At 41.4% G+C, this 18,362-nt stretch overlaps 1 protein-coding gene across 1 annotated transcript; it reads right to left on the reverse strand.

The window, feature by feature from the left end:
- Positions 1-492: 492 nt before the first annotated feature.
- Positions 493-17,701, reverse strand: LOC121578343 (U1 small nuclear ribonucleoprotein C). The gene is made up of 6 exons (XM_041892661.2): positions 17,594-17,701; positions 2,523-2,565; positions 2,309-2,417; positions 1,795-1,884; positions 1,556-1,666; positions 493-1,235 (listed from the first exon to the last, which is right to left on the reverse strand). Exons 1-6 carry the CDS (start codon positions 17,599-17,601, stop codon positions 1,126-1,128), a joined length of 471 nt encoding a protein of 156 aa, XP_041748595.1. The 5' UTR covers positions 17,602-17,701; the 3' UTR covers positions 493-1,125.
- Positions 17,702-18,362: the final 661 nt, after the last annotated feature.

An 18,362-nucleotide genomic window follows, 5' to 3' on the forward strand; every position in this document is an offset into this window, starting at 1 on the left:
TAGGCTTGTCAGCTAGGGGTGTGGCTGAAATAGCCGAATCCACTAATTTGAATTTGATTTCTCCTCAAGCGGGAGAAAAGCCTTATCATGCATATGATGAGTCATGCAGGAGAGAAACCATTTACATGTCCTATGTAACAAAGGCTTTGTTGCGGTAGGCACTTTAAAGACACACCTGGAACTTCACACGGGAAAGGACACACCGGTGCCATGTTTGTGGAAGATGCTTTAAACTGAAAGGAGTCCTGACGGAGCACATGCAGCTACAAACTGGGGAGAAACCATTTAGCTGCCATGATTGTGGCAAATGCTTCAGTCGGACAAATGCCCTTACAAAACACATAGTGCACATTCACAAGAAAAGGACGTACAAGTGACCTGTGGAGAAAAAAATAAAGAGTCAGTCTGAAAAGTAGCTTTCTTTCTATAGCACACACTCAAGTGTCATATAGTTGAATAAAGTACAGGTAAATTGAATAAAGTACGCATAGACCATTTTCTAAACAAGAGTCCTTGTTCATTTTATTCCATTTACATTTTATGAAGGTAGAAGCCTCTCATCCATCTATTATTCAAACGAAATGATTGAAGACCAACGTACACTTTCAAGTCTACTCATTTTATTTCTTTAAAAAATAAAAAGGCTGTGGGTCAAAAAATAAATAGAAATGACATTGAAAAACAAAACCCCATGGGATAATAGGCGTTTACATCAGGCCAGTGACAAAATACTGCCTACTCTTTGACATGCATGTGCTGTGTGCAACAGGTGCCATGTTAAACCTCCACAGCTGTATTCTTATTAGAACAGCCGATATCGTCAATCGGAGGGGGAAATGGAAACCTACTTGAGTAAACAATACAACTATGCATTAAAACAAAATATGACCTATACACTAAACAACAAAAAACTACATTTTGGTTATTTGAAACCACAATAAATAGCCTGTCAAAATGGTTTTGCTGGAGATAAAGAGGGATGATGTGGAACTCTACAAAAAGGGTTTTAAGGTAGAGACAATAGGTGGCCATTTCAAAAACCCAAACAATGCATTTGGTGCAGTGTCCTACAAAGATCATGTATATGGCAGTGCAGAACACAGGAGCGCCTCTTGATTTTGGGTCTCATCTGTCCGGACGGATCATACCCGGTCTGATAAGCATCATTGGCCGATGGGGGCGCATCATATGTGGGCCAGGCATCATCTGCATGTGGCCCATTGGTGGTCGCATACCTGGACAAACATCACAAAAATCACATCTGATTTTACTTGGTTTTTACATTTGATCCTAATCATGGTCCAGTATACATGTCCCTTATGGACTATTATGACATGTCCCATCACACTTGGTGAAAAATAGATCTCAAAGCTATGACCTTGACCCGACCTTGTTTTGTTCAGTGAAGATTTGTGAGCAGTAGCAGATACATTTTGGGTGAGAACTTGCAGAGCTTTAATCCAATGCCCATCAAAAATATTTTTTTAAGACAAGCTCTCACATGCAATGTTTACATCAACAATACATGATGTAGGTGTTGGGGAAATAATCTCACCTCCAGGCATCATTCCATGTGGTGGGGGCCCCATCATTTGCATCATATGAGGACCATGACCACCCATAGGGGGCCCGGGCACTGGTAACATGCCTGGACGTGGAGGGCCACCTGGGGTTCACAAATTACAGATTAAAGCTCAGTCCCCAACACACCAAGTTATCAGTACCACATTTAAATAGAAAGAATTCTCAAAATACTAGACTAGCACTGTTGTGGTTGGTCCACAGTCTACGTACTGATGTTTGGAGGAGGGAGCATGGCGCTGCCTGGGGGAGGGGCACCAGGGAACGGAGTAGGAGGGATCTTACCCGACTGGAAGGCAGCCGCTGAGGAGGAAAACAGAAGGCAACATGTTAACCTATTGTAGAGTTGACAGTCGCTGGACACGGGGCGCTACCCCGGAATTCACTAGATAGGTGTCTGACGTGGGATGGCACAGGTGAGGCCATCGGAGATGCATGTGTTCACGTGAGGGACTTCGTATAGAGAAGCATGGGGACACGCAAGGGGGTAGTGTAGCGACCTTAAAAGATGTTTGGCTCTCTTGGCATAACGGCCAAGGTGTAGGGTTGACAGTCGCAGGACCCGAGTTCGAATCTTGGTCACGGCTACCACCGAATTCGAACACTATACGCTTATTATGCAAGTGTGGGGCTTGTGTATGTTTTGTATCTGCACAAACTGTTGCTTATAAACAAAACCAGCATAGAATCTGCTGAATGTTTAGCTACCCCATTCACATTTGCCTACTTGTTTTATCGATGAGGCTCTGTGCCTGCTCCTCCATCCATTTCTGGTAGTAGTCTTTCACATTCTCTTTATGCTTTCTTCCACTGCAGTGGGTCTTTCTCACCGATGGCTGTAAAAATATATCATATTCAATTTAATGTTAATACAGTGTGCAATTTATGGAGTGCTCGCTATGTTACAGGGTGCAGAGACTGAAAATGAAATGCTGGCTTACCGAGTCATGTGTAAGGTACGTATCACAGTAGTCACAATAAAATCTGGGGGGATACAAAAAAAAAGCAAGTTAACCAATTCACTGAAATCAAGAACTTTAGCTGGGCCATGGACCAGAACTAACTAGCTTGGAGCAGTGCCTACTATTGTTTCCTATGCAAATAGAAGGCTCTGGCTAGGAGAGTGAAGAAGATGCAAGCTAGTAGCTCTCGAAAACCCTTCTCAGTTTGTAGGGTTTTCAGTGGGTACATCCCCCTACAGTTGGCTCCATGGGGGGAATTCTGACCCAAGTTAAGCGCGCGCGAATGGACCGTACATTCTACTTGAATAGCATGCTATTCACCAGCTATTCGTTTGGGGTGGATATCAGCGAAATGAAGGTGTGGCAGAGGTGTGTCTACAGACACGCCGTATTCTGACCATTACTTCATTCCCCTCATAATTCCACCTCCTTTACGCGTGAGGAAACCATGAATAAGGTCGAGCGAACCTACAGGTTCCAAGTGGAAAAAGCATCTACTTTCTTTTTTTCCCCCGGTAGAAATAACACCATTCTCCTTGCACTGTAATTTATCATTGTTAAGAGCTATTGATAAGAGCTAGGTAAATGAGTAATCAGTTTGGAAAACATGATTGTAAATAAACAAAGCAATTGTTTTAGATGATGTTTCCTTATGATCCCCAGAGACAAATGTGAAACCATATGGAAGCCAACTCAAAATCATATCAACATGTATTGCGGCCCCTTTTCCACAGTGAAGTAGGCTATAAATATCTGTGCTGTTTAGTGTTGTGACGATCCAAGAATTTTGACTTCGATACCAGGTTTAGTATTACGATACTCAATACCAAAACAATACCACAGCAAAAAAAAAAAAGAAAGCGTATTAGCTAGTCACGGAATAACCACTGGGCCTAAGCATTGAACAATATGTTAATAAATGGTAGAACTACTAAAATAACTAGACTTTATTCTATATAAAATGTTTCAAAAATAAAACAATTTTTAAAAATGGACAGAAGAATATTATATTTTCCTTGTAAGAGACAGAGCATCCAAAATACAGTGGGGGAAAAAAAGTATTTAGTCAGCCACCAATTGTGCAAGTTCTCCCACTTAAAAAGATGAGAGGCCTGTAATTTTCATCATAGGTACACGTCAACTATGACAGACAAAATGAGAAAAAAAAATCCCATTGTAGGATTTTTAATGAATTTATTTGCAAATTATGGTGGAAAATAAGTATTTGGTCAATAACAAAAGTTTCTCAATACTTTGTTATATACCCTTTGTTGGCAATGACACAGGTCAAATGTTTTCTGTAAGTCTTCACAAGGTTTTCACACACTGTTGCTGGTATTTTGGCCCATTCCTCCATGCAGATCTCCTCTAGAGCAGTGATGTTTTGGGGCTGTCGCTGGGCAACACGGACTTTCAACTCCTTCCAAAGATTTTCTATGGGGTTGAGATCTGGAGACTGGCTAGGCCACTCCAGGACATTGAAATGCTTCTTACGAAGCCACTCCTTTGTTGCCCGGGCGGTGTGTTTGGGATCATTGGCATGCTGAAAGACCCAGCCACGTTTAATCTTCAATGCCCTTGCTGATGGAAGGAGGTTTTCACTCAAAATCTCACGATACATGGCCCCATTCATACTTTCCTTTACACGGATCAGTCGTCCTGGTCCCTTTGCAGAAAAACAGCCCCAAAGCATGATGTTTCCACCCCCATGCTTCACAGTAGGTATGGTGTTCTTTGGATGCAACTCAGCATGCTTTGTCCTCCAAACACGACGAGTTGAGTTTTTACCAAAAAGTTCTATTCCCCCACTGTAATTGTACAATTTCAACTGTTTTAAAATGTAATTTGATACATACAGTGCCTTCAGAAAGTATTCAGATCCCTTGACTTTCTTCACATTTTTCTACGTTACAGCCTTATTCTGAAATTGATTAAATGTTATAAAAAATCATTAGCAATCTACACAATACCCCATAATGACAAAGCGAAAACAGGTTGAGAAATCTTGGCAAATTTATTTTAAAAAATTACAATAAAAACCTTATTTACATAATTATTCAGACTCGAAATTGAGCTCATGTCCATCCTGTTTCCATTGATCATCCTTGAGCTGTTTCTACAACTTGCTAATCTATGGCCAAAATATTGGGTCAGATGACATTCATTACACCCGATTCTTTATTTAATGTATTACATTAATAGTTTAGTTCCAAAACAACATAAAAAAAAAACGAAACCTGAAGCTAATTTCTGAAGTTTCTATACAGAACTAAAATATAACCGCACCATGTAAAGTTGGTCCCATGTTTCATGAGCTGAAATAAAAGATCATAGAAATGTTCTTTATGCACAATTTGTAAGTCACTCTGGATAAGAGCGTCTGCTAAATGATGTAAATGTAAATGTAAACAAAAAGCGTATTTTTCTCAAATTTTGTGCAGTAATTTGTTTACATCCGTGTTAGTGAGCATTTCTCCTTTGCCAAGATAATCCATCCACCTAACAGGTGTGGCATATCAAGAAGCTAATTAAACAGCATAATCATTACATAGGTGTACCTTGTGCTGGGACAATAAAATGACACTACAAAATGTGCAGTTTTGTCACACAATTCCACAGATGTTTTGAGGGAGCGTGCAATTGGCATGCTGACTGCAGGAATGTCCAACAGTTGTTGCCAGATAACTTAATGTTTAATTTCTCTACCAACGTTGTTTTCGAGAATTTGGCAGTACGTCCAACCAGCCTCGCTACCGCAGTCCACGTGAAACCACGCCAGCCCAGGACCTCCACATCCAGCTTCTTCTCCTGCGGGATTATCTGAGACCAGCCACCCGGACAGCTGATGAAACTGAGGAGTATTTCTGTCTGTAATAAAGCCATTGTGGGGAAAAACTCATTCTTATTGGCTGGGCCTGGTTCCCCAATGGGTGGGCCTGGCTCCCAAGAGGGTGGGCCTATTGCCCTCCCATGGCTGCGCCCCTGCCCAAGAAGGCCAGTTTTATTGCTTCTTTAAATCAGCACAACAATTTTCAGCTGTGCTAACATAATTGCAAAAGGGTTTTCTAATGATCAATTAGCCTTTTAAAATGATAAACTTGGATTAGCAAACACAACGTGCCATTGGAACACAGGATTTATGGTTGCTGATAATGGGCCTCTGTACGCCTATGTAGATATTCCATTAAAAATCAGCAGTTTCCAGCTAAAATAGCCATTTACAACATTAACAATGTCTACACTGCATTTCTGATCAATTTGATGTTATTTTAAATGGACCAAAAAAATTACTTTGCTTTCAAAAACAAGAAAATGTCTAAGTGACCCTAAACTTTTGAACGGTAGTGTATTTTGATTTGTTTTAAACGTTTTTGGTTATTTCATGATTCCATATGTGTTATTTCATAGTTTTGAATGTCTTCACTATTATTCTACAATGTAGAAAATAGTAAAGATAAAGGAAAACCCTGGAATGAGTAGGTGTGTCCAAACTTTTGACTGGTACTACTACTACTACTAATAATAATATAGCAAGTCTATACACACCATAGAAATACAATGGATTTTACACAGAATACTACGATTCCCAGAGTGCAATGATCCGCACAGAGCTGCTGGCTGGCTAGTGGCTACTGATAGCAAGCCCAGCCAGAATTTTGTCTCACTCTTCCGTGCAGAACTGCTTTAACTCCGTGATAATTGTGGGTTTTCAAGCATGAACTGCTCATTTCAAGTCACACAATATCTCAATTGGGATTAGGTCTAGACTTTGACTACGCCATTCCAAAACTTCAAATGTGTTGCTTTTTTGTCATTTTCATGTAGATGTGATTGTGTGTTTTGGATCATTGTCTTGCTGCATGACCCAGCTGAGCTTTAGCTTCAGCTCACAGACGGATGGCCTGACGTTCTCCTGTAGAATTCTCTGATACAGAGCAAAATTCATGGTTACTTCTATTAAGGCAAGTCGTCCAGGTCCTGAGGCAGCAAAGCATCACACTACCACCACCATGCTTGACCGTTGGTATGAGGTTCTTATTGTGGAATGAATGTTTGGTTTTCGCCAGGCATAATGGAACCTAATAAAAGGCCACTAAAATGTGCAGTTTTGTCACACAACACAATGCCACAGATGTCTCAGGTTTTAAGTGAGCGTGCAATTGACATACTGACCACAGGAATGTCCACCAGAGCTGTTGCCAGAGAATCGAATGTTCATTCTCTTCCATAAGGCGCCTCCAACGTCGTTTTAGAGAATTTGGCAGTACGTCCAACCGCCTCACAACCGCAGATCACGTATATGGCATCGTGTTGATGAGCGGTTTGCTGATGTCAAAGTTGTGAAGAGAGTGTCCCATGGTTGCGGTGGGGTTATGGTATGGGCAGGCATAAGCTACGGACAACGAACACAACAACATTTTATCGATGGCAATTTGAATGCACAGAGATACCGTGACGAGATCCTGAGGCCCATTGTCGTGCCATTCATCCGCCGCCATCACCTCATGTTTCAGCATGATAATGCACAGCCCCATGTCACAAGGATCTGTACACAATTCCTGGAAGCTGAAAACATCCCAGTTCTTCCATGGCCTGCATACTCACCAGACATGTAACCCATTGGGCATGTTTGGGATGCTCTGGATCAACAGCATGTTCCAGTTCCCGACAATATCCAGCAACTTCGCACAGCCATTGAAGAGGCGTGGGACAACATTCCACAGGCCACAATCAACAACAGTCTGATCAACTCTATGCGAATAAGATGTGTCGCTCTGCATGAGGTAAATGGTGGTCACACCAGATACTGACTGGTTTTCTGATCCACACCCCTACTTTTTTTTTCTTTTTTTTTTTTGGGGGGGGGGGAGATTATCTGTGACCAACAGATACATATCTGTATTCCCTGTCATGTGAAATCCATAGATTAGGGCCTAATGAATTCATTTCAATTGGCTGATTTCCTTATATGAACTGTAACTCAGTAACATCTTTGAAATTGTTGCATGTTGCGTTTATATATTTTCTCAGTATACATAACGGTAATACTTTTATTTGAACTGTAAATATCTTGATAAACTGGGTAAATGGAGATGGCATGCCTACTTAAAATGCAGGTAAATGCAAAATCAATAGGAGTGTGCGCATGCATTGAATTATTGAGTTTGTTTTGCCTGATCAGTGGAGTCTATGGTGCTACAGATGACAAACAATATGTTTGCCTTCCATTTGTGATTTATAATTAGCCTACTGATCAACAACATTTGCATGGAAGCATTACTCCAGCATGTCACGCCTGTATGGAAGGACATCATATAGGCACTGCTGTTACATTTGAGTCATTTAGCAGACGCTCTTATCCAGAGCGATTTACAGTTAGTGAGTGCATCAATTTTTCATACTGTTAGTTTGAGAATATAAAATAACATCTATTCAATACAAATGGGTCCAACGTAACGTCATGATTTGTGATCACGGAAACTAATGAAACTGGTATGTGTTATTTTCCGTGATCGGGATTATTATTATTTTTAGCTCTCAGGACGCATCTCTAAAACAGCTGCCAGGACAAAATTCGAAACAACTCAATTGGCTAGTTCAGCTATCTGTCAAGAAATGGGCGGGTTGTAGCTTGATCGTACTGCTACGATTGGATAGAGAGAGGCTGTAAATCCACTCCCTTTCACATCTCTCGCCATCGCTCATATCACTTGCTGCTGTTTACTGCGACTATGAGAATTTGTTCAATGGCGATGACATTTGCTACCAAGCCATAAATGTGCCTAATAAGGAGAGCGAGGGTAGGAAAAAGATAAAACGACGATGCGTGTTCTGTCTGAATGACTCAAATCTGCCCATAGTTTGAGAAGTGTGAACGCACAACACACACAAACACTTATCTTCTGCTTTCTTGGTCCATAAACAAGCAGGAAGATTCTTAGGTAGCTAAACCTATTGCCAACCTTTAAGCATTTTAAAACACTTCTGTCTTTCCCCAAAACTACAACAATCTAATCCGCCTATCAACTGTACATTTACGGATACTACTGCGGCAGGTTAGATTAGCACACCAGTAAATAACTAACTTTACATCTCAAGTCAAATGGCTTGTTGGCGAAAATGATAACCAGCTCACATTAGCTAGCTACCTTGGCTATTAGCTCCCATCTGGTTTCTTAGTGCCATGTTTATCTAGCCCTCTATCTAGCATAGTAGCTAATATAGCTAGCTAACACCACAGATGAAAGGGTTCGTCATCATCATCTTTGCTAACAGGTCACATAGCTATCTGCGTAGCTAGCTAGCTTGCTAGCTTGCTTATTGCGTCCATGTCCAGTCCGGGCACTTCGACACAAGCCTGATTATTAATATACACACACATTCACACATCCTTTAAAAAAATATATTTCCATTTATTACTTTCCAACCCCACCATCCCTTCCCTAATTGGAGTAAACTAGTGAACAACAATGCTTAGGCCTCTACTTGCAGCTTATACATACTATATACATTTTATGGACACAGTCAATTTTACAATAATTATATTTTGTTTGTTTTTACTCCTGAACTTCCTCTACCCTCAACCTCTCTGATCATTTTCATGATGTCCATCCGGTTTGCTTCTATATGCCATATCTTTCTAACTGTGCTCTTTCACAAAAGCTCTCACCTTTACATTAGTTATCTTGTTGTTAGTTGTTATTAGTCCCATCTTTCAACTCCATTCAACATCTATCTCTTAACACCATCCATATTGGACTTCTATTTGCCATATTATTTTCAACTGTACTGTGATGTTTCACAAAAGTTCTGAACCCTTCTATTTACATTTTAGTCATTTAGCAGACGCTCTTATCCAGAGCGACTTACAGTTAGTGAGTGCATACATTATTTTGTATTTGTTTTCATACTGGCCCCCCGTGGGAATCAAACCCACAACCCTGGCGTTGCAAACGCCATGCTCTACCAACTGAGCTACATCCCTGCGGGCCATTCCCTCCCCTACCCTGGACGACGCTGGGCCAATTGTGCGTCCAGGGTGTTTCTACAGATTGTAAATATTTTTTTTTCTTTTCAGATCACCCATTAGTGCTATCTGCAGGGTTAGCTCCAGGTAAATACTGCAATCCTTCAGCCACTCCTGGACCTGTGTCCAAAAACAAGCTACAAATGGACCAAAACAAAATGATCTAATTATTTTGTCTCTTTGCAGCAAAATCTGCAGAGCTGGGAAGATTGTATCCCCCATATAAATAACATTCTATTGGTGGCAAAGATGTTGTATAATAATTTCATTGAAAAATTCCAAGCCTGATTATTAGTAAATTAACTAAACTAATATATAGTGTCTTCGGAAAGTATTCAGACCCCTTGACTTTTTCCACTTTGTTACGTTACAGGCTTATTCGAAAATGATTAAATTGTTCCCCCCCCCCTCCCCCCCATCAATCTACACACAATACCCCATAATGACAAAGCACAAACTGGATTTTAGAAATGTTTGCTAATTTATTAAAAATAAAAATCTGAAATAAAACATTTAAATACAGTACCAGTTAAAAGTTTGGACACACCTACTCATTCCAGGGTTTTGCTATATTTTTACTATTTTCTACATTGCAGAATAATAGTGAAGACATCAACATTTTGAAATAACACATATGGAATCATGTAGTAACCAAAAAAGTGTTAAACAAATCAAAATATTTTATATTTGAGAATCTTCAAAGTAGCCACCCTTTGCCTTAATGACAGCTTTGCACACTCTTGGCATTCTCTCAACCAGCTTCATGAGGTACTCACCTGGAATTCATTTAAATTATCAGGTGTGCCTTGTTAAAAGTTAATTTGTGGAATTTATTTCCTTCTTCTTAATGCATTTGAGCCAATCAGTTGTGTTGTGATAAGGTAGGGGTGGTATACAGAAGATAGCCCTATTTGGTAACAGACCAAGTCCATATTATGTCAAGAACAGCTCAAATAAGCAAAGAGAAATGACAGTCCATCATTACTTTAAGACATGAAGATCAGTCTATCTGGAACATTTCAAGAACTTTGAAGGTTTCTTCAAGTGCAGTCGCAAAAACCATCAAGTGCTATGATGAAACTGGCTCTCATGAGGACCGCCAAAGGAAAGGAAGACCCAGAGTTACCTCTGCTGCAGAGGATAAGTTCATTAGAGTTACCAGCCTCAGAAATTGCAGCCCAAATAAATGCTTCACAGAGTTCGAGTAACAGACACTTCTCAACATCAACTGTTCAGAGGAGACTGCGTGAAACAGGCCTTCATGGTCGAATTGCTGCAAAGAAACCACTACTAAAAGGACACCAATAATAAGAAGAGACTTGCTTGGGCCAAGAAATACGAGCAATGTACATTAGACCGGTGGAAATCTGTCCTTTGGTCTGATGAGTCCAAATTTGAGATTTTTGTTCCAACCGGCGTGTCTTTGTGAAACGCAGAGTAGCTGAACGGATGATCTCTGCATGTGTGCTTCCCACCGTGAAGCATGGAGGAGGTGTGATGGTGCTTTGTTGGTGACACTGTCAGTGATTTATTTAGAACTCAAGGCACACTTAACCAGCATGGCTACCACAGCATTCTGCAGCGATACGCCATCCCATCTGGTTTGCGCTTAGTGGGACTATCTCATTTGTTTTTCAACAGGACAATGACCCAACACACCTCCATGCTGTGTAAAGGCTATTTGACCAAGGAGAGTGATGGAGTGCTGCATCAGATGACCTGGTCTCAACAATCACCCGAGCTCAACCCAATTGAGATGGATTGGGAGGAGTTGGACCACAGAGTGAAGGAAAAGCAGCCAACAAGTGCTCAGTATATGTAGGAAGTCCTTCAAGACTGTTGGAAAAGCATTCCAGGTGAAGCTGGTTGAGAGAATGCCAATAGTGTGCAAAGCTGTCATCAAGACAAAGGGTGGCTACTTTGAAGAATTTCAAATATAAAATATATTGATTTGTTTAACACTTTTTTGGTTGCAACATGATTCCATGTGTTATTTCAGAGCTTTACAATGTAGAAAATAGTAAAAATAAAGAAAAACCCTTGAATGACTACAGTGAGGGAAAAAAGTATTTGATCCCCTGCTGATTTTGTACGTTTGCCCACTGACAAAGAAATGATCAGTCTAAAATTTTAAATGGTAGGTTTATTTGAACAGTGAGAGACAGAATAAGAACAAAAAAATCCAGAAAAACGCATGTCAAAAATGTTATAAATTGGTTTGCATTTTAATGAGGGAAGTAAGTATTTGACCCCCTCTCAATCAGAACGATTTCTGGCTCCCAGGTGTCTTTTATACAGGTAACGAGCTGAGATTAGGAGAACACTCTTAAAGGGAGTGCTCCTAATCTCAGCTTGTTACCTGTATAAAACATCTGTCCACAGAAGCAATCAGATTCCAAACTCTCCACCATGGCCAAGACCAAAGAGCTCTCCAAGAATGTCAGGGACAAGATTGTAGACCTACGCAAGGCTGGAATTGGCTACAAGACCGTCGCCAAGCAGCTTGGTGAGAAGGTGACAACAGTTGGTGCGATTATTCGCAAATGGAAGAAACACAAAATAACTGTCAATCTCCCTCTGCCTGGGGCTCCATGCAAGATCTCACCTCGTGGAGTTGCAATGATCATGAGAACGGTGAGGAATCAGCCCAGAACTACACGGGAGGATCTTGTCAATGATCTCAAGGCAGCTGGGACCATAGTCACCAAGAAAACAATTGGTAACACACTACGCCGTGAAGGACTCAAATCCTGAAGCGCCCGCAAGGTCCCCCTGCTCAAGAAAGCACATATACATGCCGGTCTGAAGTTTGCCAATGAACATCTGAATGATTCAGAGGAGAACTGGGTGACAGTGTTGTGGTCAGATGAGACCAAAATGGAGCTCTTTGGCATCAACTCGCCGTGTTTGGAGGAGGAGGAATGCTGCCTATGACCCCAAGAACACCATCGACACCGTCAAACATGGAGGTGGAAACATTATGCTTTGGGGGTGTTTTTCTGCTAAGGGGACAGGACAACTTCACCGCATCAAAGGGACGATGGACAGGGCCATGTACCGTCAAATCTTGGGTGAGAACCTCCTTCCCTCAGCCAGGGCATTGAAAATGGGTCGTGGATGGGTATTCCAGCATGACAATGACCCAAAACACACGGCCAAGGCAACAAAGGAGTGGCTCAAGAAGAAGCACATTAAGGTCCTGGAGTGGCCTAGACAGTCTCCAGACCTTAATCCCATAGAAAATCTGTGGAGGGGAGCTGAAGGTTCGAGTTGCCAAACGTCAGCCTCAAAACCTTAATGACTTGGAGAAGATCTGCAAAGAGGAGTGGGACAAAATCCCTCCTGAGATGTGTGCAAACCTGGTGGCCAACTACAAGAAACGTCCGACCTCTGTGATATCCAACAAGGGTTTTGCCACCAACTACTAAGTCATGTTTTGCAGAGGAGTCAAATACTTATTTCCCTCATTAAAATGCAAATCAATTTATAACATTTTTGACATGCGTTTTTCTGAATTTTGTTGTTGTTATTCTGTCTCTCACTGTTCAAATAAACCTATCATTAAAATTATAGACTGATCATGTCTTTGTCAGTGGGCAAACGTACAAAATCAGCAGGAGATCAAATAAATGTTTCCCTCACTGTAGGTGTGTCCAAACCTTTGACTAGTACTGTAAGTATTCAGACCCTTTACTCAGTACATTGTTGAAGCACCTTTGGCAGCGATTAAAGCATTGAGTCTTCTTGGGTATGACGCTAAGAAGCTTGGCACACCTGTTTTTGGGGAGTTTCTCCCATTCTTCTCCGCAGATCCTCTCAAGCTCTGTCAGGTTAGATGGGGAGTTTCTGCACAGCTATTTTCAGGTCTCTCCAGAGATGTTCGATCGGGTTCAAGTCCGAGCTCTGGCTGGGCCACTCAAGGACATTCAGAGACTTGTCCCGAAGCCACTCCTGCGTTGTCTTGGCTGTGTGCTTAGGGTCGTTGTCCTGTTAGAAGGTGAACCTTCACCCCAGACTGAGGTCCTGAGCGCTCTGGAGCAGGTTTTCATCAAGGATCTCTCTGTACTTTGCTCCATTCATCTTTGCCTCGATCCTGACTAGTCTCCCAGTCCCTGAAAAACATCCCCACAGCATGATGCTGCCACCACCATGCTTCACCGTAGGGATGGTGCCAGGATTCCTCCAGACGTGACGCTTGGCATTCAGACCAAAGAGTTCCATCTTGGTTTCATTAGAGCAGATAATTTTGTTTCTCATGGTCTGAGAGTCTTTAGGTGCCTTTTGGCGAACTCCAAGCGGGCTGTCATGTGCCTTTTACTGAGGAGAGGCTTCTGTCTGGCCACTACCATAAAGGCCTGATTGGTGGAGTGCTGCAGATTTTTGTCCTTCTGGAAGGTTCTCCCATCTCCACAGAGGAACTCTAGAGCTCTGTCAGAGTGACCATCAGGTTCTTGGTCACCTCCCTGACCAAGGCCCTTCTCCCCCGATTGCTCAGCAATTGGGCGGCCAGCTCTAGGAGGAGTCTTGGTGGTTCCAAATGTCTACATATTTAAGAATGATGGAGGCCACTGTGTTCTCGGGGACCTTTAATGCAACAGACATTTTTTGGTACCCTTCCCCAGATCTGTGCCTCGACACAATCCTGTCTCAGAGCTCTACGGACAATTCCTTCGACCTCATGGTCTGGTCAACTGTGAGACCTTATATAGACAGGTGTGTCCCTTTCCAAATCATGTCCAATCAATTGAATTTACCACAGGTGGACTCCAATCAAGTTGTAGAAACATCTCAACGATGCTCAATGGAAACAGGATACACCCGAGCTCAATTTCGAGTCTCATAGCAAAGGGTCTAAATACTTTGGTATTTGTTTTTTCATTTTAATACATTTGCAAACATGTCTAAAAACCTGTTTTCGCTTTGTCATTGTGGGGTATTGCGTGTAGATTGCTAAGAATTTTTATTTTTTTAATCCATTTTAGAATAAGGCTGTAACGTAACAAAATGTGGAAAAAGCCAAGCGGTCCGAATACTTTCCGAAGGCACTGTATGCAACAGGAGTTAGATTTTGGTCACTGTGTCAATTAACACATTTCTAAATTCTGCACATTTCTGTTGGAGAATGAGATAGCTTGCTGCTGCTGCTGATTTTCACAGTTAGACATTCCTCAGCATTGTGCAGTGCTCATGGCTCAGGTGTTGAGTGGCGGCTGTCATAGTGACAATTGCTATGTAGAGGGACTATTGGCAAAGACATAGAGAAGGGGCGATAGCCGACAGACTAGAAAAGGACAATAGAGGCCCGATATATCGGCTCGGCCGATTGTCGGTCATTCTCTACTGACTTTGAGGCTGTTTTATCTAGTGGAAACCCAAGTGTATGCTACAGAGAAAAGCTGTTTGACTCTCAGACGACTCGTAAATAGGAAGAACTTTGCAGAAGGTGTTTCTGATTAATAAACATTGCCATGCTGGTGGATGGTAACATTTAAATAATACTCTGCCCTGAAACAAAATGTAGACTGAAAATAATTTTGCACATCATTCCATAGGAAAAGACCAGTGGCGACCCGTAATTCAGGGCAGGTGGGGCAGAGCCTGTTTTGCATGTTATTTTGGCATTAATATGCGTCACATATCAGTCTACAAACAATGTAAAAATAAAAATAGAGTTAATAAAGCCGCATTCAAACATGGTCACTTTTTTGCTATCTCTAGTAAGTTAGCTCCAAAATGCAGGTGTTTCTGCCTAGCTCAGTGCTTTCTGTGGTGGTGGGGCAGCCAGCGGAAAATACGGAGCGTAGGGGTTGGTAATGTTCTCTAGTTGCGCCGTGATTGGCTCAGTGTTCTGTCACTCATGGGGACACTACGTCACCGCCAAATCTAAGGGTAGAGCTAGAGAATTCAAGCCCCTTGGGTGCTGCCATAGCGTTACAGTAGAAGTGCCCATCCAAGAAGGCTCAAGGTCATTGGCCACAGATAAAATTACATCAAATCACATATGTACAGTAGCTTTGATTGGACTGATCATGTCAACATCATACTTTCAAAATCTTACCTAGCAGTCATCATCATGAATCAAGTCAACAATCTACTGGCAAATACTTTTTAATTATTGTCAAATGAAGAGAAATTATAGATAAAATGTATCGGTGATCATCGGCCATTGGACATAAACATTACACAACAAGTTGGAAATCACAACCATTGCAAAGCAATCACTAGCCTGCTATTCAGTGGAGTGGGTGTGTGGTCCCAAGTCTGGGTTTAAGGGTCTATTTTCCAAGCTTAAATAAACATTCAACATTGGCCGTGCTGTCAATCCAGCATGACTTCTGCCACGCTCAAAACAACTGGAAAATCTCAGACTTCAGTGAGTTCAAGACAACTGGGAACTCGGGGGAAAAAAAGAGCTCCGACCGGAAAAATACATTTTGAACGGTCATCCAACTCAGAATTGTAAGTCGGGAACTCAGGCCTTTTTCTAGAGCTCCGACCTGAAGATCACTGACGTCATCATGATTTGACCTTGTATTTTTCCCCGAGTTCACAGTTGTCTTGAAAGCGCCATAAATCCAGAGAATAACAGACTTTGATGACAGAATTTGCCCACGAAGGACCGCCGCGCCATCTTCCTGTTGAAGTGAGCACAGCACAACAAGGTGAGTCCAAAAATGTATAATTGATGTAATATGCCAGGGAGATATGTATACTGTAGCTAAGAAAGTAATATTGAGTGTATGTTGTGTAGTAAGCTGTTAGTAGCCCATGTGCCTCACCCTAATAATTTGGTCCCTTTTCCCCTCTTAAATTTCGCCTACTGTTCTGACTTGGTAGTGCACATGTAGCCTATAGCCTGTTTTACAGAAATGTAATCATTGAATATTGTAAGAGCTTTCATTGTCTGCTTATATGCCCCCTTTATTTATCCTACGGTTCTGACTTGGTGTACAGGGAGAATACTGTAAGAACGACCCATGTTCTGAATTCTGTCACTGTCCATTTAAATAGTGCTGAACAAATAGTTATATTGACTATGTCCGTCCTAGCTCGCTCATTAATGTCTTTATTGAAATTTATCTGCTCGTCGTCCCCTTATGCAATAGTTTTTACATCGCAAATGTCAGTAGAAACCACATTTGTTTAAGCATGTCAGCCATATCAGCTATGTTTTTTTTAAAGGCTGTAAATGAGTCTAAATGAACTGTTTTGCTGCCAGACAAGGCTCAGCTGATAGCCAGGTGTAGTAGTGGTAAGGTGTTGGACTGCTGTTGGGACTCTGCTGTTGGGCCAGCTTTATGTAGGCCCTAACAGTTTGTGTGCACCGTTTGTCACCCGATTTGGCACTTCAAGCCCAAATATATCATCCTTTGACTAAAACGATGACTTATTGACATCGTTGCGCAACATCACGGGTAAGCTCTGGACATCGTCTTTCAGCGTGAAAAAGTAGATTTCTACTGGTGTGGGCGTTTAACCTTTTGTTTTTTGAAAATTATTTATCGCTGATATGAAAGATACATTCACTACCACAAGCGATGCGTTTTAACTTTCAGAACGAGAGTCGGGGATCTTAACAAAATACCCCTACCAAAAGATACTATCGCCAAATGGCGCTAAAGCAGTTAGCTAGCGTCTATGAATGGGTTAGCTAGCTAGTCTAGATGGAACATATTTCACATACCAAGAAATTACACAATTGTACTTTACTTAAGGCAAAGGAGATCATTATCACGATATGGCATACCTAAACGAGAACAGATACCAGATCTAGTATCAAAACAGCGAACTGGCTAGAGGGGAATAAATTAATGAGCAAAATAGTAACGTTAAAGGTCGTATGCTAACAGCTAACGTTAACTATTGCCATTGGTGGGGGGAGACACCAAATATACACAATCTCGACTTAAAATAATAGTTCCCAAACATAAATTGTAAAACATTGAAACATGTGACTATTGCAGGTAACGCAGCGGTAAAATACTTGGAAATGACACTTAAATTGAGGGATTCCGCAACTTACTTAGGCATATTTTTGTGTTCTTCACGAGACGCTCAGTGAGATAATTTCCTGTGTTCAGGGTTGCCAGGTCCAGCTCAAATTAGACAGAAATGACCTTTCAAAACCCGCCCACAAGGCCTGAAATCTTGGCAAAAAAAATTTTTTCGGGCAGCAATAGAAGTTTCCGCATTTATCCAATAAACCCTTTTTCCATAACGTCCTCGAGCGAATTAAGAAATAATATAGAATTAAATTGTAAAGACATAGGGCAGAAGCAAAAATCGGTTTTCCATCAAAATAATAATTATTGAGAGCTTAAGAATATGTCGCAAGAGAAAATATAATTCTCTCTTATTAAACTAGCCAGATCATTTTCCATCATGGATGTCGATTTAACTTGTTCTGACTGCTATGATTAAGCGATAAGGCCCGAGGAGGCGTGGTCCTCTGTAGCTCAATTGGTAGAGCATGGCGCTTGTAACGCCAGGGTAGTGGGTTCGATCCCTGGGACCACCCATACGTAAAAATGTATGCACACATGACTGTAAGTTGCTTTGGATAAAAGCGTCTGCTAAATGGCATATTATTATAATATTATTATATGGCCAATATACTGTACAAGGGCTAAGGGCTGTTCTTAGGACACAGCCCGTAGCCGTGGTATTGGCTATTGGCTATATACCACAACCACCTGAGGTGCCTTATTGCTATTATAAACTGGTTACCAACGTAATTAGAACAGTAAAAATAAATGTTTCGTCATACCCCTGGTACATGGTCTGATATACCA

The sequence above is a fragment of the Coregonus clupeaformis genome, chromosome 12, assembly GCF_020615455.1.
Source record: "Coregonus clupeaformis isolate EN_2021a chromosome 12, ASM2061545v1, whole genome shotgun sequence".
NCBI lineage: Eukaryota > Metazoa > Chordata > Actinopteri > Salmoniformes > Salmonidae > Coregonus > Coregonus clupeaformis.